At 46.8% G+C, this 25,626-nt stretch overlaps 1 protein-coding gene across 3 annotated transcripts in view; it reads left to right on the top strand.

Moving 5' to 3' along the window:
* Positions 1-18,361, top strand: part of PLA2G4E (phospholipase A2 group IVE) — a 59,802-nt gene extending 41,441 nt beyond the window's left edge. For all 3 annotated transcript variants that reach the window (XM_079699634.1, XM_079699636.1, XM_079699635.1), the window contains exons 13-20: positions 1,943-2,165; positions 4,614-4,728; positions 5,283-5,420; positions 7,086-7,193; positions 7,750-7,953; positions 9,194-9,360; positions 17,017-17,200; positions 17,624-18,361. In XM_079699634.1, the coding sequence (XP_079555760.1) occupies positions 1,943-2,165; positions 4,614-4,728; positions 5,283-5,420; positions 7,086-7,193; positions 7,750-7,953; positions 9,194-9,360; positions 17,017-17,200; positions 17,624-17,862 (1,378 nt within the window). In that variant the 3' untranslated portion in view covers positions 17,863-18,361. The remainder of the gene's footprint in view (positions 1-1,942; positions 2,166-4,613; positions 4,729-5,282; positions 5,421-7,085; positions 7,194-7,749; positions 7,954-9,193; positions 9,361-17,016; positions 17,201-17,623) is intronic.
* Positions 18,362-25,626: the final 7,265 nt, after the last annotated feature.

Below are 25,626 nucleotides of genomic sequence, written 5' to 3' on the forward strand. Positions count from 1 at the left end.
AGACTGTGCCAGGTCTCCCGCTGCTCTGGCTGCCACGTTCCAGCCCACCCCCAGCCCTGCGTGCTCCCTCTGCAGTGCAGGCATCCTTGGGCTCCCCGTCCTCACTCTTGCTGGTGAGCAGGGAGAGTGAGCCCTCAGCTCACCCGGCAGGTAAGGCCAGCGTGAGGCCGGCTTCTCCACAGGAGCCATGGCACCTGGGATTCACGATGCCGGTGGTGGCCCACAAAGATGTTGTAATTTCTTTTAGGTTCTTTATAAGAAACCTTCTAGGTTGAAGAAAGTGTTTTAATATATAGTAATACATCACTATATTTGTCTTTATACAACAGTCATAGAAGATAACTTTTAATATTTTTATGGTGGAAGGGGCCCACCGAAGTCATGATGCAGCCCTGCTCTAGGGTGACCCAGGCCTTGTGACCACCCACATCCTCTCAGCCAGGGCTGCATCTTATTCTGTGTGTAACTAGTGGGCCTCAGAGCCCTCAACGTCCCAAGCTGTGTCCCTCATCCTGGAGGGGCTCTGGGTAACTTTCATTTGAGGGGGTGGATGTGAGGAAAACCAAGGGTTCCTGGTGTACCAGAGGCCCCGAGGCTTCAGCCCAGGTGGGAGAGAAGGATAGCTGACGATTACCGGCATTGCCTCTGCACCGAGCACTGGGGTGACTGCTTCCAATGGACTATCTCATTTCCTCTTCACAAGAAGGCTATGAGGAAGATGTTGTCATTATGCTCATTTTACAGCTGGAGAAAGAAAGGAATGTGCCCAGGGTCACTCAGCTAATGAGCGGTAGAGCTGGGATTTCAACCCAGGCTGTCTGAGTCCAGGGCCCACATTCTTTTTTTGGGGGGAGGAGGGGCCCCACATTCTTAATCTCACCGATAAACCACTGCCCATGGGAAGTAGGTTAAGGAGATAAACCCGCTTGCACCAGGGTAGAGGGGCACCTGCATCCTCCTGGCCTACCTCTGGGCCAGGCAGGAAACTGGGAGGACCTCAGACCCAGTTGGGGTGGGGGTAGGGTGTCTCCTGGCCTGGGAAAGCACTGGGAAGGAGTTCTGTAAAATCAAAAGCAATCATTTGTAATGTTTTTTAAAGCTTTTTAAAGGTATGAAAGTAACAGCGTGAACCTTATGGAGAGCAGGGTACTTTTTGTTGAAGAAATCTCCTGAAGGGAGAGGCTGCTGCTCAGACAGCTGTGCAGCTGTAGACCAGGTCCACTGTGGGGAGGGGGATTCCTGGGTGCTGTCCTGACCTAGTCTGAGAAAAGCCGGGTCCAGGCCAAGCAGAGGCAGACAGAGGCAAAGACCCAGGGCTAGGGGGATATCTATCTTTATTTTACTCCTCCCCACTGCCCACATAGAAGTTAAGAAGAAGAAGGGAAGTAAGTCTTTAGCTGGCATCACAATTATGGGAATTAATGTGGCAGAGTGGGAAGAGTCCAGGATTTGGAATCAGCAAAGCCTGGGGTCAAATGCTGGCCCCAGCACTTACTTCATGCCCGGTACTGTCCTAATCATTTTACATTGACTCACGTCATCTTCACAATAACGCTGTGAGGTAGGTACAGTTATCATCCTTCTCCCGAATCCACAGATGGGAAAACTGAGGTGAGGAGCAGTTAGGTACCTTTGCCCAGATCACATGGCTGGTGAGTGGCAGAGTCTGGTTTTGAACCCAGGAAGATCTGGGTCCAGAATCTTCACTGTTAAGCACTGTACTCCACCTGGCACACAGCAGGCAGTCAAGATATGGCAGCAATTGTGACTTCGAGTAAGAATGTTCTCCCCTCCCCGACCAGGCCTCACCCCATTTCCTCCAGGCTCCTCTCCTGGTGGGTGAGGGTTTCCCATGACCTGCCCACCTCCTTTCCTGCCAGCGTCCAGGGTCGATCAGACCAGGGCTGGCTCAGCTTTCTCAGCCACGCCTGTCTCTCTCCAGGACCATGGCTACCTTGTACCGTGACCCTGACTGGTCCTCCAAAAACCTGGAGCTTGCCATCCTCGAGGCGCGGAGGCACGTAGTCAAGGACAAGATGCCCACTCTGTCCCCAGATAAGCTCCTCAAATTCCAGGAGGAGCTGCAGCAGCGCAAGCAGGAAGGCTACAAAGTCACCTTCACAGACTTCTGGGGCCTGCTGGTCGAGGCCTGTCTGGGGGACGAGGTAGGTGCTCAGCTTCCCCTGGGGCCCAACTCGCCCAGGGCTGATGCCCAGCCCTCCGCCTTCACTGGGGCACCGGGAGGTACATCACAGCAGGAGGGAGTTAGGTTAGACCTGCAGATGCACCCTTGGGCCTTAAGAAGCATGAGGCATCAGAACGCATGATGCAGGCAGATGGTGGGATTGTCTTCCCGAGTCCCTTTAGAGTATGACTGAGACCCTCACATCAGGGGTGGCTTAGGTGCAACCTTTCGGAGAGGCAGCGGGCCTTCTGAGAACCTGTGAGAGAAAATGGGGAGGGAGCCATCAGAGTGTGATGTAAGCCTGACCCCAAGTGGAGGAGAGAGGGAAGGAAAGGCCAGCTGGAAGCATCCTAGCCCACTGTGCGGTCTGAAAGGTCAGCACAGTGACCCTTGGAGAATCCCCCAGCCAAGCTGGCCATCAGAGGAGTCTGGCACCGCCCCCTCCCCTCCACCACAGTGGGCCTGCCTCAGGATCCCTGCCACGCTCAGTCATGGGCTGGGACCAGCCCAGCGGGAAGTGTGGCCTTAGAACAAACTCAGCCCTGGATTTCAGAGCAGGGTAGCTGGGCCGTCAGCCAATTACACTCCTGTAGTTGGAGGTCTGCTGGGCCCCTTCTTATGGCCACCACACGGAGATGAGCCCAGTGAGGTTCCTTCCAGCTCTGATATCCAATGATCTGAGCAGTGTGTGCCCCAGAAGAGAAGCAGCCTGTGTTGGGACCCAGCTGCTGTGAGAGCCATGTGGGCCGTGGTAGGGCAGTGGGATCCCCATGGGATGCTGCCATCCCGGACATCGGGGTGAGCTCAGCTAACACCTGGACCCTTCCAACTGCCCAGGCCCCAGGGTGGAACCAACTTTGGTTGTTGCTTGACCCCAGAGCAGGGCTTCCCATCTAATTTCTATCCAGGCCTAGGGCTATCTGCCCCACTCCCAAAGGTGTCTGAAGAGTTCTGAATTCAAATCAGAACTTACCAGAAGGAAGAGGGACAGCAAATTATTTTCTAGTAGATCCCCTCTTCCAGAAAACACAGACAATTTGAGCAACCAAGGATGGACCAAACCTCATCTTCAACATTCATTCATTCCCTCATTCATTCTTTCAACAAAAATTAAGTACCTCCTGCATGCCAGGAGCTGTGCTAGACAGTGGGGATTCAAACGCGGGCACTCACAGCCTTTGATGGATCCCTGCCCCTTCTGATAACCCCCCGTCTACTCTGTCCACATGATGGAGCAGGGCAGGCAGAGGCTGAGGGTGTTGGCTTTTGGACTCAGGCAGGACAGGGTTTGAATTCTGGCTCTGCTCTGTGCTATTCCTTAAATGGGAATTTCGTCAACTATTTCCTCAACAGTTAATATTTCTAACAGTAGTTAGTGCTCCATGTGGTGAGGAGGAAAGCTCCAAGGCTTTTAACATTAGAGTCTGAGCATTGCCCAGGGTTTGGTGTGGGAAGGAGCCTAAGTTCCTGGGAAAGCAAGTCTAGGATTGATGGGAGGAGGCCTCTGCTCTTCCACTCTGGCCAAGGCAGGAGCTTCTTTGCCTCAGGCCCCCTTGACAATGAGTGTGGATTGGGCTCTTCCCTGAGTCTGCAACTTCCTCTCCTTCCATGACGGTCATTGCTGTGGTGCCCATATCTCTGGGCCCAGTTCTGACAGGCATCCTGTTGGCCTTGCAAGGGAGGCCTAAGAGTTGTTTGACCCACACGTGTTTACCATCCCACACAGGTTCTGTGGCCTTTACACACTCGGGCAACCATGGATGTCACCCACCAGGCAGCTGCTTGGCCTGGGGTCAGGGCCTGGTCCTCTAAAACCTCCACTGGGCTTGTCTACACTGGCTGATTCACTTTGGGAGGTGGCCTGTGGTCCAGGCTGTTCTGCAGGACTCCCACTTTGATTACACCACTTAGTGCTCTGGGGACTTAGAGGGAATTTGACTGCCATCCTGTGCCAAGTTTCCAAATCTTTTGCTTAAAAAGAAGAATCTTTTTTTTCCTCCCAAATGAATTCATGAGAGAGCCCAACATGCAAAGCAGATTTTTAAAAAATGGAGCTGCTCTCGTTTGAGTAGGGTGGAAGATGATGAGGATGAAGAGGGGGCAGTGGTGGCCTCCTCCACCCCTGCCTTTTCATTCTCTGGTCCCTGAGACTCGAGGAGAACCCCAGGACTCTGAAGGACAGCCCTAAACTGCAGATCCAGTCCCACCCTGTCCATGTGTCTGGGGGGATGAACGGCCCAAGGATGAGTGAACATTTTCTGGGTACATTTTAAGAGCAGCTTTGACTGGTGTCAGGTGAGACCTCCAGAGCAGCCTGGTGGGCTCAGGAGCCTGGTGGGCTGCCAGAGGTCTAGACTGTCTTCTTATTCTGCACCGCTTCCTGGCTGCTTGTCTGCTGCTTCTCCTTAACCATTATTTTTCCACACAGAGAAATGAATGCAAACTGTCAGATCAGAGTGCTGCTTTGTGTCAGGGCCAGAACCCCCTGCCCGTCTACCTCACCATCAATGTCAAGGATGATGTAAGCAACCAGGATTTCAGAGGTAACACTGGTGGCTAGCAATTTCCCCGGGGCAGGGTGGGTCCCTTCTCAGCAGGCAAAGGCACTCAGTACCCCAGCACACACATCCCGCCACCATACCTTTGCCAGCCTCCACACCAAGAATGTGCTGACAGCCGAAGAAATCCACTTGGCTATCCCCTTCTGCCCAGATGCGTGTAGCCGGTGGGCAGCAGGGGTCCTGTGGCTCCCCTGAGCAGAGATTTGATGGGACAGAGGAAATAAAGGTCGTGAAGGGAAAGAGTCCTAGACATTTCTTAAGCTGCCAGGATGGAGGGACTCTAGAGATCTGCCCTGCTTCGGAGTCCGGTTTTGGTCCGGGTTTATGAGGCGCAAACGAGCCTGTGCAGCTTGCAAAACTGAGTCTTGCCGGGCCAGCAGAAGCCGGGCACGGGCGCCCCCCTGTGCCCTGTGGGGGAACTGCGGCCTCCCCATCCCAGGCTCCTCGCGGCCGGGGAGACAGCGCGAGCAGGGAGAAGGATGGGCGGGGCCGTCCTGGCCTGAGACTGATACCCTGCCCTGCTGCTTCGTGTGCAGAGTGGTTCGAGTTCTCCCCCTACGAGGTGGGCTTGCAGAAGTATGGAGCCTTCATTCCCACCGAGCTCTTCGGCTCCGAGTTCTTCATGGGGCGGCTGATGAGGAGGATCCCAGAGTCGCGGATATGCTACATGCTAGGTGACTTCTGGCTGGGGGAGGCCCCTGGGAACCCCGCCCTGTGCGGAACAGGCTCCGCGTTTGATTAGAGGAATGACGAGGAGACACGGTCTGTTCCCCCAGGATCATGTGCCAGGTGCTGGTGCTGGTTTGGATTATCCCTTGGGCATGTGACTCTCCTGGCATTTGTCAGCATACCCTCATTCCAGGAGAGACTCCTGAGCCTCCCAGCCTCCCAGACTGCCCTGATCTCCCTGTGACCCTGTGGACCCAGAAGGACCTGACAGGGGCTCCTGGGTCATTGGGGAACAGAGGGGACTCTTCCAATGTCCTGGTCTCCAGTCGTCTCCCTGGTGTCCATTCAGAACCAGACTGGGAGTTGCAGGCTGAGATGAAAGCTTCTGGAACTTCTACCTCCTTCCCCCTGGTTCCAGGAAGCAACATGCCTGTTTCCGGGGCTTGAACCAGCCCCTGGGATCCAAGGGGCCAGAGGGGACCTCAGGGTGAAGACAGAGTCTCTGGGGAAGCCTGGCCCAGCTCCCAACACTATGTTCCCTGGTCCTCCAGAAGCCAGGCCCACTGAGTGCAGGGGCCTGACTGTGATGTCCACTCATAGCGTTCTCCCCTTCAGAGCCCGAAGTACATCTGTCAAAGGGCAACCGCAAAAAACGGACCCATCTTTACAGCCTCAGCAACAGTTATGCCCTTATTTAAACTAGTTGTCTGCCTCCCCCTCCCTTCCATCTATCCCAAATCCAACCCATCCCAGAAAGTCCCACTTAAGCCCCATTTCTTCTGGGAAGTCAGCCCCAAAGCCCCCAGCCCCCAGCAGCCTCTCCTTCCTCTGAACACCTATGCTGTCGAGCATGTGGCTCAGAGATCTGTAGGTGAGACACTCGGACTTGAGCTCTGGTTCCTCATTTATTAGCTGTGCAAAGTAGGCCAAATCACCTAACCTTCCTGAGCTTCAGTGTTCTCATCTGTAAATTTGGCTTAAGAGTAAAACCAACCTTATGGAGGATTCAAATGGGTCAATATATGTGAAAGATTTCACATGAGTATTATTATTACTGTTTTGCTTTTTTTTTTTTTTTTTTTTTTTTTGCGCTACGTGGGCCTCTCACTGTTGTGGCCTCTCCCGTTGCGGAGCACAGGCTCCGGACGCGCAGGCTCAGCGGCCACGGCTCACGGGCCCATCCGCTCCGCAGCATGTGAGATCTTCCCGGACCGGGGCACGAACCCGTGTCCCCCGCATCGACAGGCAGACTCTCAACCACTGCGCCACCAGGGAAGCCCTGTGTTGCATTTTTTAAATCATAATAAGAGATGGTGTTACATTTATCGAGTGCTCACCATGTGCCAGGCACTGTCCTAAACTAGTGTGTTAACTGATGCAAGGGGTGATTTCTGGACTTGAACTTGAAGCCTGCACTTGTCAGCATTAAGTCTCTCCTGGGGCTGTGCCTTGTATGCCTTCATACCCTCTCCCAGTTCCAAGAGGAGGGTGGAGAAGAGCTGAGTCACTTATGTCGAGCTGCACTGTGGGGAGAGGGAAATGAAAGCCTGTCCCACTCCCTGAGCAGCTTGACTTGGAGGAGGCATCGAGTCCAAGGCAGAATCAATCAGTATTTGGGTGGGCCTGGAGGCTCTTGGGCAGAGCGGCTCACCGCTGGTCCTGCTCCCTAGGTTTGTGGAGCAGCATCTTCTCCCTGAACCTGCTCGATGCCTGGAATTTGTCCCACACCTCGGAGGAGTTTTTCCACAGGTGGACAAGGGAGAGAGTGCATGATATCGGTGGGTGACGCACCGGCTTCCCCTCCTGGTTGGGCAATGGGGGTGGGGTGGGGAAGGTGGATCAGCAACTGAGGACCAGTCCACCTGCCACGTGTTTCAACGGCATCCCTATGGCCCACGGAGATAGGAAGGCAGCTAGGGGGTCTTCCCTGCCTGGAAGGGAGGGTGATTGCAGTTGGACACACCTTGGCCAGCTCTGGCCTGGCCCAGGGGAGTGGATGCACCGTGTGGTAGGCTTGGAAGAGCTGCACGGCGCCCAGGAGAGCTGCAGAGGGTGGGGATCTATGAATGCAGTTAAAGGTCACCCTTCTGGACTCTCTGTTTTCTCTGGAACCCCTCCTTGCCTGTCACCCCACTCCTTCTCCTCTACCCTGCCCCTGTTCTATGTCTCTCCCCTGGGTCCTCCTGGCTCCGAGAACTAGACAAGGAAGGTGTGCACTGCACTTACAGGCTGACCCCTGGGTGCAGGGCAACCATGTGGTGCTTCACCTGGGCAATCTGGGGACTCCAGCTCTGTGACCTGTCCTTCATCCCCCCCACCCCCGCTCCCCTGCAGAAGACGAGCCACTCCTACCTGAAATCCCCAAATGTGATGCCAACATCCTGGACACCACAGTGGTGATGCCAGGGTCATGGCTGTCCAATACTTTCCGCAACATCCTCACCTACCGGGCCTTTGTGTCTGAGTTCCACAACTTCCTGCTGGGGCTGCAGCTGCACACCGACTACCAACAGAATGGCCAGTTCTCCAAGTGGAAAGGTAACCTTACCTGCTACCCCTTGAGGCCTACCTCTGTTTAGAGGAAGGGGAAGTGGATGTGGAGGGAGAAAGGATGAGAAAACTCCTTTGCCCATGTTCATTGGGCCCAAGTGGCAGACGCTCCCCATGGTGTATTCTACATCTGGTGAAGCCTTGAACAGCGGGTGGAGTGGTGGTGTATTTAATTAATTGAATCTGTACAATGACTCTATACAGCATCTATATAACAATCCCAGCAGGTAGAAGTTGGCCCCGTTTTACAGTTGGGGAAATATGGGCCCTGACTTTCTACAGTTGTGTTCTGGGGGCACCTTTTTTTTTTCTTCTTCATTTTTAAAAAAAATGTATTTATTTTGTTTTATTTATTTTTGGCTGCATTGGGTCTTCGTTGCTGTGCGCAGGTTTTCTCTAGTTGCGGCAAGTGGGGGCTACTCTTCGTTGCGGTGCACGGGCCTCTCGTTGCGGTGGCTTCTCTTGCGGCAGAGCATGGGCTCTAGGCACACGGGCTTCAGCAGTTATGGCGTGTGGGCTCAGTAGTTGTGGCGCACAGGCTTAGTTGCTCCGCGGCATGTGGGATCTTCCCGGACCAGGGCTCGAACCCATGTCCCCTGCATTGGCAGGCGGATTCTTAACCACTGCGCCACCAGGGAAGCCCCTGGGGACACCTTTTAATGTAAGTGCTGCCCCCGGAGTTGGGCAGGGATGGCCCAGCCCAGGCACCTCCAAATGGTGAGTGGCAGAGCTGGCTCTAAAACTGTGGTCTTGCAGCTGCAACTCAGGACTTCGTCCCCACCCTGCTGAGGCTCTAAATTTGACTTTCCACCATCTTTGGTATTTTACTTGGCCACAGCCTGCAATGGCTGCTTGAGCCTGGGCTAATAATCTTTGTCCTCACTATCTGGGGCAGAAAAGGCAGCTGGCTCTGGGCCCACGGTTTGCACTAATTTATAGGATATTCTTAAGCCCCTGCTACACCACAAATTCTGTGACTGAGCCATAGTGGGCTTTCTGTGCACGTTCCATAAAAGACTTGCTAAACCCCCCAGATAATGCTGTTCTTCTTCAGCCTACTCAGGGGGACACTGGGACTCACCGGGCATCCTGGCCAAGGGGAGGGCTGGAGGCCAGGCTGAAGTGGATGAGCTCTGGGCAGGGCAGCCCATCCCCACCAGGTGCCTCTGACCATCTGCTGAGATCAGGGCGCCAAGGAGTAAGGATAACCACAAGCCTTGACTTTCAGACACGGTGCTAGATGGCTTCCCAAACCAGCTGACAGGGTCCGTGAACCACTTGAGCCTGCTGGACACTGCATTCGTCGTCAACTCCAGCTACCCGCCCATCCTCAGGCCAGAGAGAAAAGCTGACCTCATCATCCACCTCAATTACTGTGCTGGGTCCCAGACAAAGGCAAGTTTGGCAAAGAAAGTCTCTCGTCCCACTCCCCACAGGCTCCTAGACTTAGCATCGGAGAAGCTCAAGCCACTATCCCTGATGGAGGTTAGGCCTCCAAACCTCAGGGGTGTAGCCCGCTGGCCCTCAAGCAATGGGTTTACTAGATTCACTAAGCTAATTCCAATTTTATTCTTACATTTGAGCATTTCCCATATTTGGTAATTCTTTAGCTGCAAAGAAAAAAATAGTTTAAAAAATAAGCTTAGGGCTTCCCTGGTGGCACAGTGGTGAAGAATCTGCCTGCCAACTCAGGGAACACGGATTCGAGCCCATGTCCGGGAAGGACCCACGTGCCGCGGAGCAACTAAGCCCGTGCACTACAACTACCGAGCCCGTGCTCTAGAGCCCGCGAGCCACAACTGCTGAGCCTGCGAGCCACAACTACTGAGCCCACGTGCCACAACTACTGAAGCCCGCGTGCCTAGAGCCCGTGCTCTGCAACAAGAGAAGCCTCCGCAGTGAGAAGCCCACACACAGCAACGAAGACCCAATGCAGCCAAAAATAAATAAATATATAAATTTATTTTTTTAAAAAAATAAGCTTAATAGAGCCCAGTCAACTGTAAAGTTTTGTACCACTTCAGCAGCTTGTAATTTCCTATGTTCAAAGTGATCACATGGTCTCCCTAGTACCAGGAAGTATGAGCCTCCATGTAATTACACCAAAGAGTTAAGACCAGAGATTTTTATTTATTTTTATTTATTTCCTTTTGAAAAGTTCTGGATTTTCAAGGGAAAGAAACCGTTTTTTGGTCTACTTTATTTATTTTATTATTATTATTATTATTTTTATACAGCACGTTCTTATTAGTCATCAATTTTATACACATCAGTGTATACATGTCAATCCCAATCGCCCAATTCAGCACACTACCATCCCCACCCCCCTGGGGTTTTCCCCCATTGGTGTCCATACGTTTGTTCTCTACATCTGTGTCTCAACTTCTGCCCTGCAAACCGGTTCATCTGTACCATTTTTCTAGGTTACACGTACATGCATTAATATACGATATTTGTTTTTCTCTTTCTGACTTACTTCACTCTGTATGACAGTCTCTAGATCCATCCACGTCTCAACAAATGACTCAGTTTCGTTCCCTTTTATGGCTGAGTAATATTCCATTGTATATATGTACTACATCTTCTTTATCCGTTCATCTGTCGATGGGAATTGAGGTTGCTTCCATGACCTCGCCATTGTAAATAGTGCTGCAGTGAACATTGGGGTGCATGTGTCTTTTTAAATTATGGTTTCCTCTGGGTATATGCCCAGTAGTTGGATTGCTGGATCATATGGTAATTCTATTTTTAGTTTTTTAAAGAACCTCCATACTGTTCTCCATGGTGGCTGTATCAATTTACATTCCCACCAACAGTGCAAGAGGGTTCCCTTTTCTCCACACCCTCTCCAGCGTTTGTTGTTTGTAGATTTTCTTTTTTTTTTTTTATGGTACGCAGGCCTCTCGCTGTTGTGCCCTCTCCCGTCGCGGAGCACAGGCTCCAGATGCGCAGGCTCAGCGGCCATGGCACACGGGCCCAGCCGCTCCGCAGCATGTGGGATCTTCCCGGTCCGGGACATGAACCCGTGTCCCCTGCATCGGCAGGCGGACTCTCAACCACTGCGCCACCAGGGAAGCCCCTGTTTGTAGATTTTCTCATGATGCCCATTCTAGCTGGTGTGAAGTGATACCTCATTGTAGTTTTGATTTGCATTTCTCTAATAATTAGTGATGTTGAGCAGCTTTTCATGTGCTTCTTGGCCATCTGTATGTCTTCTTTGGAGAAATGTCTATTTAGGTCTTCTGCCCATTTTTGGATTGGGTTGTTTGTTCCTTTAATATTGAGCTGCATGAGCTGTTTATATATTTTGGAGATTAATCCTTTGTCCATTGATTCATTTGCAAATATTTTCTCCCATTCTGAGGGTTGTCTTTTCTTCTTGTTTATGGTTTCCTTTGCTGTGCAAAAGCTTTGAAGTTTCATTAGGTCCCATTTGTTTACTTTTGTTTTATTTCCAGTACTCCAGGAGGTGGATCAAAAAAGATTTTGCTGTGATTTATGTCAAAGAGTGTTCTTCCTATGTTTTCCTCTAAGAGATTTATAGTGTCCGGTCTTACGTTTAGGTCTCAAATCCATTTTGAGTTTATTTTTGTGTATGGTGTTAGAGTGTTCTAATTTCATTCTTTTGCATGTAGCTGTTCAGTTTTCCCAGTACCACTTATTGAAGAGACTGTCTTTTCTCCATTGTATATCTTTGTCTCCTTTGTCATAGATTAGTTGACCATAGGTGTGTGGGTTTATCTCTGGGCTTTCTATCCTGTTCCATTGATCCATGTTTCTGTTTTTGTGCCAGTACCATATTGTCTTGATTACTGTAGCTTTGTAGTATAGTCTGAAGTCCGGGAGTCTGATTCCTTCAGCTCCGTTTTTTCCCCTCAAGACTGCTTTGGCTATTCGGGGTCTTTTGTGTCTCCATACAAATTTTAAGATGATTTGTTCTAGTTCTGTAAAAAATGCCATTGGTAATTTGATAGGGATTGCATTGAATCTGTAGATTGCTTTGGGTAGTATAGTCATTTTCACAATATTGATTCTTCCAATCCTAGAACATGGTATATCTCTCCATCTGTTGGTATCATCTTTAATTTCTTTCATCAGTGTCTTATAGTTTTCTGCATACAGGTCTTTTGTCTCCCTAGGTAGGTTTATTCCTAGGTATTTTATTCTTTTTGTTGCAGTGGTAAATGGGAGTGTTTCCTTAATTTCTCTTTCAGATTTTTCATCATTAGTGTATAGGAATGCAAGAGATTTCTGTGCATTAATTTTGTATCCTGAAACTTTACCAAATTCATTGATGAGCTCTAGTAGTTTTCTGGTGGCATTTTTAGGATTCTCTTTGTATAGTATCATGTCACCTGCAAACAGTGACAGTTTTACTTCTTCTTTTCCAATCTTGTATTCCTTTTATTTCTTTTTCTTCTCTGATTGCCATGGCTAGGACTTCCAACACTATGTTGAATAATAGTGGTGAGAGTGGACATCCTTGTCTCGTTCCTGATCTTAGGGGAAATGCTTACAGTTTTTCACCATTGAGAATGATGTTTGCTGTGGGTTTGTCATATATGGCCTTTATTATGTTGAGGTAGGTTCCCTCTCTGCCCACTTTCTGGAGAGTTTTTATCATAAATGGGTGTTGAATTTTGTCAAAAGCTTTTTCTGCATCTATTGAGATGATCATATGGTTTTTATTCTTCAATTTGTTAATATGGTGTATCACATCAATTGATTTGCATATATTGAAGAATCCTTGCATCCCTGGGATAAATCCCACTTGATCTTGGTGTATGATCCTTTTAATGTGTTGTTGGATTCTGTTTGCTGGTATTTTGTTGAGGATTTTTGCATCTATATTCATCAGTGATATTGGTCTGTAATTTTCTTTTTTTGTAGTATTTTTGTCTGGTTTTGGTATCAGGGTGATGGTGGCCTCATAGAATGAGTTTGGGAGTGTTCCTTCCTCTGCAATTTTTTGGAAGAGTTTGAGAAGGGTGGGTGTTAGGTTTTCTCTAAATGTTTGATAGATTTCACCTGTGAAGCCATCTGGTCCTGGACTTTTGTTTGTTGGAAGATTTTTAATCACAGTTTCAATTTCATTACTTGTGATTGGTCTGTTCTTATTTTCTATTTCTTCTGGGTTCAGTCTTGGAAGGTTATACCTTTCTAAGAATTTGCCCGTTTCTTCCAGGTTGTCCATTTTATTGGCATGGAGTTGCTTGTAGTAGTTTCTTAGGATGCTTTGTATTTCTGTGGTGTCTGTTGTAACTTTTCCTTTTTCATTTCTAATTTTATTGATTTGAGTCCTCTCCCTCTTTTTCTTAATGAGTCTGGCTAATGGTTTATCAATTTTGTTTATCTTCTTAAAGAACCAGCTTTTAGTTTTATTGATCTTTGCTATTGTTTTCTTTGTTTCTATTTCATTTATTTCTGCTCTGATCTTTATGATTTCTTTCCTTCTGCTAAATTTAGGTTTTGTTTGTTCTTCTTTCTCTAGTTCCTTTAGGTGTAAGGTTAGATTTTTTATTTGAGATTTTTCTTGTTTCTTGAGGTAGGCTTGTATAGCTATAAACTTCCCTCTTAGAACTGCTTTTGCTGCATCCCATAGGTTTTGGATCATCATGTTTTCACTGTCATTTGTCTCTAGGTATTTTTTGATTTCCTCTTTGATTTCTTCAGTGATGTCTTGGTTATTTAGTAATGTATTGTTTAGCCTCCATTGTTTGTGTTTTTTACATTTTTTCCCTGTAATTCATTTCTAATCTCATAGCATTGTGGTCAGAAAAGATGATTGATATGATTTCAGTTTTCTCAAATTTACTGAGGCTTGAATTGTGACCCAAGATGTGATCTATCCTGGAGAATGTTCTGTGCGTACTTGAGAAGAAAGTGTAATCTGCTGTTTTGGGATGGAATATCCTGTAAATATCAATTAAATCTATCTGGTCTATTGTGACATTTAAAGCTTCTGTTTCCTTATTTATTTTCATTTTGGATGATATGTCCATTGGTGTAAGTGAGGTGTTAAAGTCCCCCACTAATATTGTGTTACTGTCGATTTCCTGTTTTATAGCTGTTAGCAGTTGCCTTATGTATTGAGGTGCTCCTATGTTGGGTGCATATATATTTATAATTGTTATATCTTCTTCTTGGATTGATCCCTTGATCATTATGGAGTGTTCTTCCTTGTCTCTTGTAACATTCTTTATTTTAAAGTCTATTTTATCTGATATGAGTATAGCTACTCCAGCTTTCTTTTGATTTCCATTTGCATGGAATATCTTTTTCCATCCCCTCACTTTCAGTCTGTATGTGTCCCTAGGTCTGAAGTGGGTCTCTTGTAGAGAGCGTATATATGGGTCTTGTTTTAGTATCCATTCAGCAAGCCTGTGTCTTTTGGTTGGAGCATTTAATCCATTCATGTTTAAGGTAATTATCGATATGTATGTTCCTATGACCATTTTCTTAATTGTTTTGGTTTGTTTTTGTAGATCCTTTTCTTCTCTTGTGTTTCCCACTTACAGAAGTTCCTTTAGCATTCGTTGTAGAGCTGGTTTGGTGGTGCTGAATTCTCTTAGCTTTTGCTTGTCTGTAAAGCTTTTGATTTCTCCATCGAATCTGAATGAGATTCTTGCTGGGTAGAGTAATCTTGGTTGTAGGTTCTTCCCTTTCATCACTTTAAGTATATCATGCCACTCCCTTCTGGCTTGTAGAGTTTCTGCTGAGAAATCAGCTGTTAACCTTATGGGAGTTCCCTTGTATGTTATTTGTCATTTTTCCCTTGCTGCTTTCAATAATTTTTCTTTGTCTTTAATATTTGCCAATTTGATTACTATGTGTCTCAGCATGTTTCTCCTTGGGTTTATCCTGTATGGGACTCGCTGCGCTTCCTGGACTTGGGTGGCTACTTCCTTTCCCATGTTAGGGAAGTTTTCTACTATAATGTCTTCAAATATTTTCCCTGGTCCTTTCTCTCTGTCTTCTCCGTCTGGGACCTCTATAATGCAAATGTTGTTGCGTTTAATGTTGTCCCAGAGGTCTCTTAGGCTGTCTTCATTTCTTTTCATTCTTTTTTCTTTATTCTGTTCCACAACAGTGAATTCCACCATTCTGTCTTCCAGGTCGCTTTTCCATTCTTCTGCCTCAGTTATTCTGCTATTGATTCCTTCTAGTGTAGTTTTCATTTCAGTTATTGTATTGTTCATCTCTTTTTGTTTGTTCTTTAATTATTCAAGGTCTCTGTTAAACATTTCTTGCATCTTCTTGATCTTTGCCTCCATTGTTTTTCCGAGGTCCTGGATCATCTTCACTATCATTATTCTGAATTCTTTTTCTGGAAGGTTGCCTATCTCCACTTCATTTAGTTGTTTTTCTGGGGTTTTATCTTGTTCCTTCATCTGGTACATAGCCCTCTGCCTTTTCATCTTGTCTATCTTTCTGTGAATGTTGTTTTTGTTCCACAGGCTGCAGGATTCTAGTTCTTCTTGCTTCTGCTGTCTGCCCTCTGGTGGATGCGGCTATCTAGGGGACTTGTGTAAGTTTCCTGATGGGAGGGACTGGTGGTGGGTAGAGCTGACTGTTGCTTTGGTGAGCAGAGCTCAGTAAAACTTTAATCCGCTTGAGTGTTGATGGGTGGGGCTTGGTTCCCTCCTTGTTGGTTGTTTGGCCTGAGGCAACCCAACACTGGAGCCTACCTGGCCTCTTTGGTGGGGCTAAGGACAGACTCTGGGAGGGCTCACACCAAGGATTACTTCCCAGAACTTCTGCTGCCAGTGTCCTTATCCCCACGGTGAGCCACAGCCATACACACACACACACACACACACACACACGCCTCTGCAGGAGACCCACCAACAGTAGCAGGTAGGTCTGGTTCAGGCTCCCCTGGGGTCACTGCTCCTTCCCCTGGGTCCTGATGCACACACTACTTTGTGTGTGCCCTCCAAGAGTGGAGTCTCTGATTCCCCCAGTCCTGTCGAAGTCCTGAAATCAATTCCCACTAGGCTTCAAAGTCTGATTCTCTAGGAATCCCTCCTCCTGTTGCCAGATCCCCAGGTTGGGAAGCCTGATGTAGGGCTCAGAACCTTTACTCCAGTGGGTGGACTTCTGTGGTATAAGTGTTCTCCAGTCTGTGAGTCACCCACCCAGCAGTTAAGGGATTTGATTTTACTGTGATTACACCCCTCCTACCATCTCATTGTGGCTTCTCCTTTGTCTTTGGATGTGGGGTATCATTTTTGGTGAGTTCCAGTGTCTTCCTGTCGATGATTGTCCAGCAGCTAGTTGTGATTCTCGTGTTCTTGCAAGAGGGAGTGAGAGCATGTCCTTCTACTCCTCCATTTTGGTTCCTCTCCCTGCTCTACTTTAATACAGTCCTATCCTGAGGCCAGGGAAAGGGGAGTATAGACAGATGGCAAGGATGACACCAATGATAATGACCTAAGTTTGTAAACAAGGGACAACATGCTTTCCTACACATGATCTCACTTGATCCTTATACCAGCTCTTTGAGGTAGACGGCACAACTGCTATTATTCCTATGTTATAGGTGAGGAAGGTGAGGCACAGAGAGGGTCAATAGCTTGCTTAAGATCGCACAGCTAGTGAGCTTAGAACGGGGAAGAGCTAAGGGGATTCTGATACTCCAAGTCTGCTGCTTTTTCTGTTACATCCTGTTTATAAAGATGCCCTTTCAGAGTCCTTTCTGGCCCTGTCACGTTCCAAAGCCCATGCGTGTCCCGCGGGAGCCTGGCCAGCCATGGCTGTCACCCTCTTAGGGAGCCAGCCACACCTCCAGGTCTGTGGGTGAAGCATCATCGGAAGGGCTTCTGTCCAGTTTACTTGGGGAAGGAGCTTGCAGTTGGACACACACCAGCCTACTGCCTCAGGCTCTTCATCCTGATCCAGGTTTGTCCTAAAAATAGCACAAATAGGCAAAGCAGTTGGAGACCTGAGTTGTTAGCTGGGGAAATCAGAAAGCTGGACCTAAGATTTCTGTGTTTCTTGCCCACCCTCACCCCTCCTGATACTCAAACATGTCCTCCTGTGATGTTCCAGCCCATGAAACAAACCTGCAAGTACTGCACCGAGCAGAACATCCCCTTCCCCAAATATGAGGTGCAGGAGGAGGATGATAACCTCAAGGAGTGCTACCTGCTGGAGAGCTCCCAGGAACCCGATGCCCCCACTGTGATTTTCTTCCCACTCATCAACAACACCTTCCAAAAGTACAAGGCCCCAGGTAAGCCACCGTGAGCTCGGGTCCCACCCCAACTGACCTTGGACGGAGAGCTCCTGTTCTTAGACGTGTGCAGTCTTCCGACAGCACTAACGGGGAAGCCTGGCATAGCTCCTGTCTGAGCCCAACTTGGCTTTGGCGAGAAAGAACAGCCCGCCATGCCCCCGTGCACCGGCGATGTCAAGCTCTACTCTTTCAGTCATTCACAGCCTGGCACTGTGCGGTGCCAGGGAGGCCCTGAGATGGGCAAGCTATGTCCCCACCCTGGGGGGCTAGGAGGTGTGCGTGCGCATCTGCGTGTGTGAGTGTGCACATGGGCACGTTTTCTTGTGGGTGTGCAGGGGTGGGCCTCGGGGAGAGGGACAGAAACAAACCATGACAACCTCACGTGATAAGGGGCTACAGCAAGTCCTTCTGCTCCTCCAGGTGTGGAGCGAAGCCCCGAGGAGCTGGAGCAGGGCCAGGTTGACATCTATGGTCCCAAAACTCCCTACGCCACCAAGGAGCTGACGTACACGGGGGCCGCCTTCGACAAGCTGGTGAAGCTCTCTGAATATAACATCCTGAATAACAAGGACAAGCTCCTTCAGGCCTTGCGACTGGCAGTAGAGAAGAAGAAACGCCTGAAGAGCCAGTGTCCCACTAAAGTCCCAGGACACCCCTAAAGAGTCCCCCCTAAAGTCCCAGGACAACCCTGTGTCTGCTTCTAGCATCAGAGGTGCAGAACCCAGGGCTGACCGGCCCTCAGAGCCAGCTCCGTTCTCTAGCAAGGACTGCAGGCAGGCTGGCCTGGGCTTTCTATCAAAAAATTAAAATTAAAAAAAAAAAAGTTGAGGGAGAAAGAGAAAGAGACAAAGGAAAACAACAAGGGGATGTACTGGAGCTTTATACCCCACCGAAAATTTTTTTTAAACATCTTTATTGGAGTATAATTGCTTTACACTGTTGTGTTAGTTGCTGCTGTATAACAAAGTGAATCAGCTATATGTATACTTATCCCCACATCTCCTCCCTCTTGCATCTCCCTCCCACTCTCCCTATCCCACCCCTCTAGGTGGTCACAAAGCACCGAGCTGATCTCCCTGTGCTATGCAGCTGCTTCCCACTAGCCATCTATTTTACATTTGGTAGTGTATATATGTCCATGCCACTCTCTCACTTCGTCCCAGCTTCCCCTTCTCCCTCCCCGTGTCCTCAAGTCCATTCTCTATGTCTGTGTCTTTTCCCGTCCTGCCCCTAGGTACATCAGAACCTTTTTTTTTTTTTTAGATTCCATATATATGTGTTAGCATACATGTATATTTTGTTTTTCTCTTTCTGACTTACTTCACTCTGTATGACAGACTCTAGGTCCATCCAGCTCACTACAGATAGTTCAATTTCATTTCTTTTTATGGCTGAGTAATATTCCATTGTGTATATGTGCCACATCTTCTTTATCCATCTGTCTGTTGATGGACACTTAGGTTGCTTCCATGTTCTGGCTATTGTACATAGTGCTGCAATGAACATTGTGGTACATGTCTATTTGAATTATGGTTTTCTCAGGGTATATGCCCAGTAGTATACCCACTGGAATTTTTTTAAACCTTCCCTGCATGGAAGGGGATCCAAGAGCCACAGGCTCCCACACATGCCTGAAGTGTGGAGAATAATAGCATGGCCCAATTTTATTTATATAAGAGGCTGGTTCCCCAGAAACCTTGGATTCAGAGCTGGAACTCAAAGCCCTCCCCTCACTACTCCTCTCTGCCCGGGAAATGCACAAGAGGACCTGAGAAGCATTCTGGGTTCTCTGGAAAAATGTTTTTTAATTTTTTTTATTTCTGAAGGTGGTCTTTATTTTTTTTAATTTTTTAACATCTTTATTGGAGTATAATTGCTTTACAATGGTGTGTTAGTTTCTGCTTTATAACAAGATGAATCAGCTATACATATACATATATCCCCATATCTCCTCCCTCTTGCACCTCCCTCCCACCCTCCCTATCCCACCCCTCTAGGTGGTCACAAAGCACCAAGCTGATCTCCCTGTACAATGCAGCTGCTTCCCACTAGCTATCTGTTTTACATTTGGTAGTGTATATATGTCCATGCCACTCTCTCACTTCGTCCCAGCTTCCCCTTCCTCCTCCCCGTGTCCTCAAGTCCATTCTGTATGTCTGCGTCTTTATTGCTGTCCTGCCCCTAGGTTCTTCGTAACCATTTTTTTTTTTTTTAGATTCCATATATACGTGTTAGCATACGGTGTTTTTCTCTTTCTGACTTACTTCAAATGCTTTTTTAAATTTAATGCGATTGCATTTTGTGATTTTTATTTTTATGAATCAGCTTATTAATAGGAAGCATAATGCTTGAAGATCTAGATGGAGCACTAGAGACATCCTGGTCTCTTCAACAACAAACACAAACAGGTGATGGGTTTTCAGCAGCCCCTCTGCAACCACTCAAAGGCCCGGGACAAGTGATCCCTTTGATCTCCACTGGGCAGCCTCGACTGAGCATCCAGCTCCGGCAAAATGCCAGGGAAAGCCCAAGTCTGCAGCTCCAGTTCACCAAACAAGGATCTGGGATGCAGCTCTGGGACGTCTGGGCAGGTACACGAGTCATCAGGTGAGTGATGCTGCCTGGTGCCGCCACTCCACGGGGCCACCACTCGCTGACCAACCTGCTCCAGAGGCATTTCTCCATCCTCTTACCACCTCCTCTCTGGTTTCCAGATGGTATTACTTATTTCTAAGCGGCATTTCTCTTATTTATTATGTAAACACCATGGCCAGAACATCCCAACTCTTGAAGAGTCACCCTGAGATAACAAAACTGGAAAGGATCAACCCAGAAAGGACTAGGTTAACCCTGAGGGAAATGCTCATCTTTGGAGATGGTTTCCAGGTGAATCTCTGGGAAAGCCCTGGGACACAGAAGCTCAAAGTATCCACATCTCCCATCAGGCTGGGAACTTAACTAAAGAAATGTGTAGGACTTCCCTGGTGGCGCAGTGGTTAAGAATCCGCCTGCCAATGCAGGGGACATGGGTTCGAGCCCTGGTCCGGGAAGATTCCCACATGCCGTGGAGCAACTAAGCCCATGCGCCACAATTGCTGAGCCCGCATGCCACAACTACTGAAGCCCATGCGCCTAGAGCCCGTGCTCCACAACAAGAGAAGCCACCACAATGAGAAGCCCATGCACTGCAACGAAGAGTAGCCCCCCGCTCTCCACAACTAGACAAAGCCCTTGCACAGCAGCGAAGACACAATGCAACCAAAAATAAATAAATAAATTTATTTTTAAAAAAATGTGTAACCTGAGCCATTGAGATGCGTGTGCTGATGGAAGGCGTGACCAGAAAGGCATGTGGTCTACATGAAGCCCAGCAAACCTGGAAGACATGGCCCTCTCTCTGGGCCACCATGCTCCCTAAGCAGTCCTTTGGATGTTAGGAGATGTGTGGTGACAGGTGTCAGAAGTTTACCAAAATTGTCCTCTGATTTACATCCTTGCTATCCAAAGTGTGGTGGGGAACTGGTTAGAAATGCAGAATCTCAGGCCCCACCCTAGCCATACTGAATTCAGAATCTGCATTTTAAGGAGATTTTCACCTCCTCTCCACTGCCTTCAAGTGATGCTTATGCATATGAAAGTCTGAGAGGAGAGTGTATATGCCATGCTCACTCATAAGCTGGAAATCATGAATCCATCACTTCCCCTGAGCCACTGATAAACTGGACTCCTGGACCTGCAAAGCTGGTCCCAACCCAGAGAATGCTGACTTGGGACCCCACCCTGCTCCAGCACCAGAGCAGCCAGCTGCCTCCACTTTGCCATCTTTTCTTTCCATCTGCAAGAAACAGGTTCTCCTTAAAATGATCAGAGTGAGCCACTGGGGAAGACCTGGGTGTTTATTGTAAGGTGAAGGCAGCCCTGCCTTGGATTCATCAAAGTATGTAAAACGAGGTTTATAAAATCATTGTATTCTTTGAGCACAGAATAAACTGGCCATGTGGGTAAATGCTGTCGACTCATCAGCGTTCATCAGATGGGGCTGCAAAATCTGCATAACTCCTGCTCTCATCCCTGCCTGGGCTTCCCACACGCACTGCCAGAGGTGTGAGAAGGCTGTTTTCGTCCCAGTCCTCCTCTCCTCCTGCAGGGGTTCCCCCTTTCTTGTGTGGTGGGGTGCCCTTCTGTTTTTGTGAAGCCATGTCAGCGACTAGTGGAGCACCAGCCCTTGCTGACTTGTGCTGTTTGAAGCTCAGATGGTTTTCACGAAGCACTGATTGATGGAGAGGAAAGAAGGGCGGCCAGCATCAGCCTAGCACCTACCTGATACACAGCAGTCTGTGAACAGCCTCTGCTTTCCAGGAACTCAGATTTGGGTTGGGGGGTAAAACATGAAAAGATTTGTATACAGACTCGAGAAGTTAAATAGTGACTTAGCTTCTAAAACAACGCTGGCAATGTCACAGAGCAGGGGATGAGTAAGGGCCACACAAGGGATAAGGACAAAGTGTCATCAGCTTCGAGAGGTGCAAGAGCATAGGGTCCTGGGGAGGACAGGGAGGCTCCCTCCTCAGGTTCCCTGCTCTCCACCTATAACATGATTTAATAGAAAAATTAAATAAAACTCCTTTCTCCCCCAATGTCCCTCCCTCCCTGTCTCCCCTTTCCTTCCTGAGAGCAGCCAGCACACCACACTGCCACGCAGCCCAGTCACCCTGCCCCACAGTGGATGTTTTCTGCCCTTATGTCTCCATGAAAACACTTCTCCCCGAGGTCACCGATGCCCTCCTAATTGCCAATACACTGAGTCAAATGGCACCAGCCCTTTACAGGCCTTATCTTACTCGATTGTTCACCGCATTTGGCCCTGCAGACCACTCCCTCCTTCCTGAAACCCTCCCTTCCCATGACTTCCTTGCCAACAGCAAGCAGTTCAGTTCTGCTTGCAAATATTTATTGCCTTCCCACTACGTGCCAGTCACTGCTGTAGGCACTGGGACAACAACAACAAAAAAAGGATGAACAATTGACCCCACACTTCAAGGAGCTTCCTTCTGGTCCCATGCAGGAGACCTCCATGGAAACAGAGGCTTGCAATAAGAAGAAGAAGTTCCATATTAGCTGTGTACACAGGGGCACACATTAGGGGCTGCCAACCCAGGCCTAGAGGGAAGGGGCCACATGTGCTTGGACATTTTCAAGCCTCTTCCCTGGCCTCACCTCCCCTCTCTCCTTTAACTGCTAGTATTCCTTGAGGCTCTTTCCTTAGCTCTCCCCCCTTCTCACTCTATACTCTCCTTAAGCAATCTCATCTACACCCAGGTCTTCTACTACTGCTTCTATTTTGAAAACTCGCAACCCTTTAGTTCTAGCCAAGGTAATGTCCTAAGTTCTTGATTCATGTATTCAAATTCTGTATCAGTTAACATTGCTTTTGCTACCTAACCAAAAAGGATCTAAAGAGGCTTAAACAAGACAGAAGAAGTTTATTTTTCTATTTCTTATCGGAGACCCAGGCTCCTTTCAGCTCTTGCTTCTGCCATCCTCAAGTTTTCCTTCTGGTCCAGTATGGCTGTTGGAGCTCCACCCGTCATGCCCACATTCCAGGCAGCAGGAAGGATAAAGGGGTCTCAGCATATTTCATGTAGCATAATGTTTTCAAGGTTCATTGAGATTGTGACATAAGACAGAATTTCCTTCATTTTTAAGGCTGAATAATATTTCATTGTATGTATATACACATATTTTGTTTATCCATTCATCCATCAATCGACACGTAGGTTGCTTCCACCTCTTGAGTATTGTGAGTGGAACTGCTATGAACATGAGTATGCAAATATGTCTTAGAGACCCTACCTTCAATTCTTTTGGATATATACCCAGAAATGGGATTGCTGGATAATATGGTACTTCTATCTTTAATTATTTGAGGAACTGCCATACTGTTTGCCATAGCAATTACATGGATTCACTTCTGTAATCTGCTTTTTTCCACTTAAAAATATATTCTGAGCATTTTCTCAGGTCACTAATACTCTTCTTATAAAACAATTTTCAGAGACTGCGTAGGAATCCATCATCTGCTTAACTAGTCCTTCATGGGGGCGACAACTAGTCACAGCTTGTCACTATTATAAATGATATGCTGATAGACATTCCTTTGATAAATCTCTACATTCATTATTCCCTCAGGATAAAATTCCTGAGAAGTGTGAGCATTTCTAACAACTAGTAAAGGTATAATTGATGTACAATAAACTGCACATATTTAAAGTACGCAATTTGTTGAGTTTCAACAGATATAACCAACTGTCAACCATAACCACAATCAAGGTAATGAGTAAATCCTTCAGGCCAACAAAAGTCTTCTTCTTCTCATGCCCTTTGTAATCCTTCCCTCTGCTCCTCCCCTGCTGGGTCACGTGGTAGGTGTATGCTTCACTTTTTAAGACACTGCCAAACTGTTTTCCAAAGTGGTTGTACCATTTTACATTCCACTGGCAAATGAATGAGGGTTCCAGTTGTTCCACATCCTCACCAACAACTGGTATGATCATACTTAATTTCAGACATTCTAATAGGTATATAACAGTATCTTGGTGTGTTTTTTTCTTCCCCCTGCACCGCCTGGCTTGCGGAATCTTAGTTCCCCGACCAGGGGTTGAACCCGGGCCACGGCAGTGAAAGCGCCGAGTCCTAACCACTGGACTGCCAGGGAACTCCCTGTCTTCTTGATATTGAGATTTAAGAGGTCTTTATATATTCTGGATACAAGTCCTTTATCAGATATGTAATTTGCAAATCTATTCTCCTAGTCTGTGATTTGTCTTTTCATTCTCTTTACAGTATCTTTCAAAGGCCAGGAGTTCTTAATTTTGATCAAGTCCAATTTATCAATTTTTTTCTTTTATGGATCATGCTTTTAGTATCATCTAAGAAACCTTTCCCTACGTAAGGTCACAAAGGTTTTCTGCTATGTTTTTGTCTAGAAGTTTTATAACTTTAAGTCTTACATTTCTGTTTATAATCATTTTGAGATAATTTTTACATATAGTGCAAGGTAGAGATCAAAGTTCATTTTTTCACATATGGATGTCCAACTGTTCTAGCATTATTGGTTGAAAAGACTTTCCTTTATCCATTGAATTGCCTTTGCACTTTGTGAAAAATCAATTGACCATGTATGTGTGAGTCTGTTTCTAGACTCTATTTTGTTCTTTTGATATATTAGTCTATCTCTATACCAATACCATGCTGTCTTGATTTCTGTAGCTTTACAATGAGTTTTGAAATTAGGCAGTATGTTTTCCAACTTTGTTATTTTTCAAAGTTGTTCTGGCTATTTTAGGTCCTTTGCATTTACATGTGAATTTAGAATCAGCGTGTCAATTAACAAAGATAAAAGCCTGCTGGGATTGCACTAAATCTATATATCAGTTTGGAGAAAATTGACATTTTAACAATATTGTCTTGTGAGCCACAAGCATGGTATATATCTCCATTTATTTAGACCTTCTTTATTTCTCCCAGAAATGCTTTGTAGTTCTCAGTGTATAGGCCTTGTACATTTTTAAAATTAGGTTTATCCTTAAGTATTTAATATTTTCAATGCTATTGTAAATGCTATTGATTATTTTTACTTCATTGTCCAGTTATTCATTTCTAGTATATAAAAATACAGCAGGTTCTTGTCTTATACCCAGCAACCTTGCAGGCTCACTTAGTTCTGCTAGCTTTTTTTGTATATTGCATAGAATTTTCTACGTAGATGATCATATTTTCTGCAAATAGAGTTTTACTCCGTCCTATTCAATCTAGATACCTTTTCTTTTACTTGCCTTATTGTAGTGACTAGAACCTCTAGTAGGATATTAAACAGAAGTGGTAAAATCAGACATCTTTACCCTGTTCCTGATTGTAGTGGGAAAGCTTTCAGTCATTTCACCTTAAGTATGATGTTGAGAAGTAGAAGTCTTGAATGTGCATTTTCAAGATTTTTGATAAGTATGGACTCCAGAGAAGTTCCAATTTACACCACCTCCAGCAATGTATGAAAAGGTACCTTTTCCTACACCCTTGCCAACATTAGGCATCATCTTAGAAAAATAAAAGTCTGCCATTCTTAATGTTATCTGTTCATTTTAAATTTGTTTCTTTGATTATTAATGGAGATCATCATCATTTAATGTTTACTAGCCAGTTGTATTAGTTTTTTTAGTTGTCTATGTCCTTTGCTCATTTGTCTAATGTGATGTTCAGTTTTATTCATTTCTTTCTTAATAACTTCATAGTAGCTTTTTAAAGTTCTAGTGCCCTTAATTAAATATGTATATCACATATGTCTGTAATATTTTACCCAATTTGTCTTTTGCCCTTTACTTTTGTTTATGGATTTGTTTTGTTTTTTATATATACTATTTTTAATA

This window comes from Hyperoodon ampullatus, assembly GCF_949752795.1.
Source record: "Hyperoodon ampullatus genome assembly, chromosome: 3".
Taxonomy (NCBI): Eukaryota; Metazoa; Chordata; class Mammalia; order Artiodactyla; family Ziphiidae; genus Hyperoodon; species Hyperoodon ampullatus.